The sequence below is a fragment of the Otolemur garnettii genome, unplaced genomic scaffold (genome assembly GCF_000181295.1).
Source record: "Otolemur garnettii isolate 467f Iridium unplaced genomic scaffold, OtoGar3 scaffold00007, whole genome shotgun sequence".
NCBI classification, from domain to species: Eukaryota; Metazoa; Chordata; class Mammalia; order Primates; family Galagidae; genus Otolemur; species Otolemur garnettii.
In genome coordinates, this window is record NW_003852402.1 from 17,758,196 (window position 1) to 17,761,806 (window position 3,611).

The window sequence follows — 3,611 nt, forward strand, 5'->3', positions numbered from 1 at the left end:
TTTTTTTTTTTTAAAGACAGGGTCTTGCTCTTGCTCAGGCTGGTCTCAAACTCCTGAGCTCAAGCAATCCACCTGCCTCAGCCTTCCAGCGTGCTAGGATTGCAGGCATGAGCCATAGTGCCTGGCCAAAGCAGCCTTTTCTTTACATTGGAGTTTCCTGTTTGGACGAGTGTCTGGGTTACATTACTTAGTCTTTTCTTTCTTAGCAGGCCAGATTTAAAACTCTCTTCTGCAGAAATTGATTGACCTTCTTTTTTTTGGCAGTTTTTGGCCGGGGCTGGGTTTGAACCCGCCACCTTGGCATATGGGGCTGGTGCCCTACTCCTTTGAGCCACAGGCGCCACCCATTGAAATCTCTTGACTTTCAAATTGCCCTTTTCAAATGGGAAGACTCATTCTATCTCTTTACGGTATTTGCAGACTTCTCCCCTCTGAAAAGTAAATTCAACTTTGAGCACCTGACTTTGCACTTTGCACTCACCAAGTGAGTGAGCACTTGGTGATGATAGTGATGATACTACCATTTGTGAAGCACTGTCGGGGAGAAACTGAAGCTTGGAGAGATTAAATAACCTGCTCAGAGTCAAACAGCTAGTAAGCTGTGATTGATCCTCCGAAATTTTGTTAAACAGAGAAGTGAAAGGCACATTTTGAATTCATCCCTACCTAACTTCAGAGCTGGAATGTTTCACCATGAGGCCATCTTTTCCTGTTGCCGTGCAAGTGTTATCAGAGTACAGCCAATTGGAGCACAATTGGTGTTGATGAAAACTTGCCTACCACAGGTGCAGACTCATCTTTAAGATCAGACATCATATATTGTGAAATACATTTTCAGTAAATCTCCCCACTCAGTGATGGTTGGCATTGCTCTGTGATAATAACTTGCATGAACTTGCTTGAGAGCTCAATGAGCTTGGGTACTTCACAAAGGCTACTGAGAAGACTGTCCTGGGTACTTTCACTACAACTCCATGGAAGGCAGAAAGGATGAATTCTGTAAATAAATATTCCTGATACTTGTATTTTATAGTGGCATATCACCTACCCTGGGATCCATGTGTCCCCATACATAATTATTTTCTCCAGCCAGAAAGATGGGATGGTAGATATTCACCATAATGAGACTGTTAAACAAAACCCAGGATATGGGCTTGGTGCCTATAGCTCAGTGGCTAGGGCACCAGCCACATACATTGCAGGCGGTGGGTTCAAACCTGGCCCTGGCCTGCCAAACAACAATGACAAGTACAGCAACGAAATTGCAAGGTGTTGTGGTGGGTGCCTGTAGTCCCAGCTACTTGGGAAGCTGAGGCAAGAGAATTGCTTAAGCCCAGGAGTTTGAGGTTGCTGTAAGCTGTGATGCCATGGCACTCTACCAAGGGTGACAAAATGAGACTCTGTCTCAAAAACAAACAAACAAACAAAAAAACAAACCCAAAGCAAACAAACAAATAAGCAAGCAAACAAAAAACAGGATACCAAAATCTATAATGGAAAGAAGAATATTAGCCTAAAATTAGAAATTCCAACAATGGTGTTTTAGTACAGGAATAGAACAAGTGGGCTAGCACACCTTCAGAAAGATGGTGGATCACCGGTAGAATCTGAGTCTCTACAAACTTTCTTTTTATTTTATAAAGGCCAGATAGTTCCCTTTACCTATGAAAGCAAAAAAGCTTGTGAGTACATCATGAAAAGTAACAAATTAAAAAAAAAAACAACACAAAGTTTCATCTTACCTGCTCTGTGCTTTCAGCTGGGGAGCAGAAATTTTGTACAACCAATGCCAGGAAAAAGATTAAGAAATGTTGTAGCATGACGAGGAAATGTCTGCTCCCACTCTGCGCCAGACACCTGTCAGGATGATTTAGCTATTTTAACTCAGTTTGATGAGGTCCCAGCGGATTCTTCCTCATTTCAGTGTTTACCTTTAAATTTTTCCTTTCCTTTTCTTGGATCCAACCAGAAGAAAGGCGAAACCTGCCTTTAGACCGAGTCAAATCCAGGGTTCTTGGTGAAATTGGCCCCTCTAAATAGTATATATGTCCTGGCCGAATGACAGGATATCCTGAAGGGGCTCAAGGGGAGGCCTGGAATTTCTGTGCCTGTGAAAATCCCAGAACAGTTCCTGCCTCCCTCCTGCTGTGCCCCTGCCTCTGACGCACAGTCCTGCCAAGGATTCCAAGAGCACACCGTGGAACACCAAACGCGAAGGTCCAAGCTTGCTGTTGAGCTGCGTTGGTGCGGGTGTGCTCAATCAACACAGTCCCAGGCATGGAGGGGTGCTAAGGAAGTCTGGGTCCCTGCCTTGGAGGAGGGTGTAGCTTCACCCTGGGTAGCTGGCAAACTCTACGGCAAGGAGGTGTCTCCCTGCTGATGCCAACAGTAGTGTTTTTTGACTCACTCTTTCTTCCTTTCCATGTTACTCCAGTAACAAGTAACTGAGACCATAGTTCTAATGTCCCCTAATGCCACCTCTTCAGGGAAGCCCTCCTGCCTTCCCCTTGCATATGACCCCACAGACTCTCCTAGAATTTTGCACACAGTGCTGTGAAAGCCTAGTCTCCTCTATCACAATTCACCTGTCTGTCTCCCATGCCCAGTTATAAATTCCTGGAGGGCAGGGGGCCCTTTATCTTTTCTGTACCTCTTGAAGCCTATCTCAGAGGCCTGTACTTGAAAATAATAAAAATAATTAATAATATTAGCCAACATTGGTGGGCATTTAGGTTGTTTGCACCATTTGGCAATTGTAAATTGCGCTGTAATAAACAGTCTAGTGCAAATGTCTTTAGGATAAAAGGATTTTTTTTTCTTCTGTGTAGATGCCCAGTAATGGGATTGCAGAATCAAATGGGAGGTCTGATTTGAGTTCTTTGAGGATTTTCCATACTTCTTCCCAAAAGGGTTGTTTTAGTTTGCAGTCCCACCAGCAGTGTAAAAATGTTCCCTTCTCGCTATATCTATGCCAGTATCTGCAGCTTTGAGTGTTTGTGGTGTGGGCCATTCTCCCTGGGGTTAGGTGATATCTCAGAGTGGTTTTGATTTGCATTTCTCTGATAATTAGGGATGATGAGTATTTTTTCATATGTCTGTTAGCTATTCGTCTGTCTTCTTTAGAGAAGGTTCTATTCATCTCTCTTGCCCATTGATATAAGGGATTGTTGGGTTTTTTGTTGTTTGATTTGAGTTCTCTATAGATTCTAGTTATTAAGCGTTGTCTAATTCATAATATGCAAATATCTTTTTCCATTCTTATGGTTATTTATTTGCTTTGGTTGTTGTCTCCTTAGCTGTACAGAAGCTATTCAGTTTAATTAAGTCCCATTTGTTTATTTTTGTTGTTGTTGTAACTGCCACTGGAGTCTTCTACATAAAGTCTTTCTCCAAGCCTATATCCTCAAGTGTTTTCCCCAGACTTTCTTTTTGAATAGATTAACAAGCTGTGGTATATGTATACCACGGAATACTATACAGCCACCAAAAGGATGGTGACTATACATCTTTTGTATTAATTTGGATGGAGTTGAAATACATTCTTCTTAGTAAAGCATCACAAGAATGGAGAAGCAATAACCCAATGTACTCAATTTGGATATGAGGACAAT

At 42.4% G+C, this 3,611-nt stretch overlaps 1 protein-coding gene across 3 annotated transcripts in view; it reads right to left on the minus strand.

Annotated features, from left to right (window-relative positions):
• The window catches only part of STAB2 (stabilin 2), a 137,278-nt gene extending 135,184 nt beyond the window's left edge, over positions 1-2,094 (minus strand). For 2 of the 3 annotated variants that reach the window (XM_023509400.1, XM_023509398.1), the window contains exon 1: positions 1,743-2,094. In XM_023509400.1, coding sequence (XP_023365168.1) covers positions 1,743-1,820 — 78 coding nt within the window. In that variant the 5' untranslated portion in view covers positions 1,821-2,094. The remainder of the gene's footprint in view (positions 1-1,742) is intronic. The other variant, XM_023509399.1, reaches the window with a different exon arrangement.
• Positions 2,095-3,611: the final 1,517 nt, after the last annotated feature.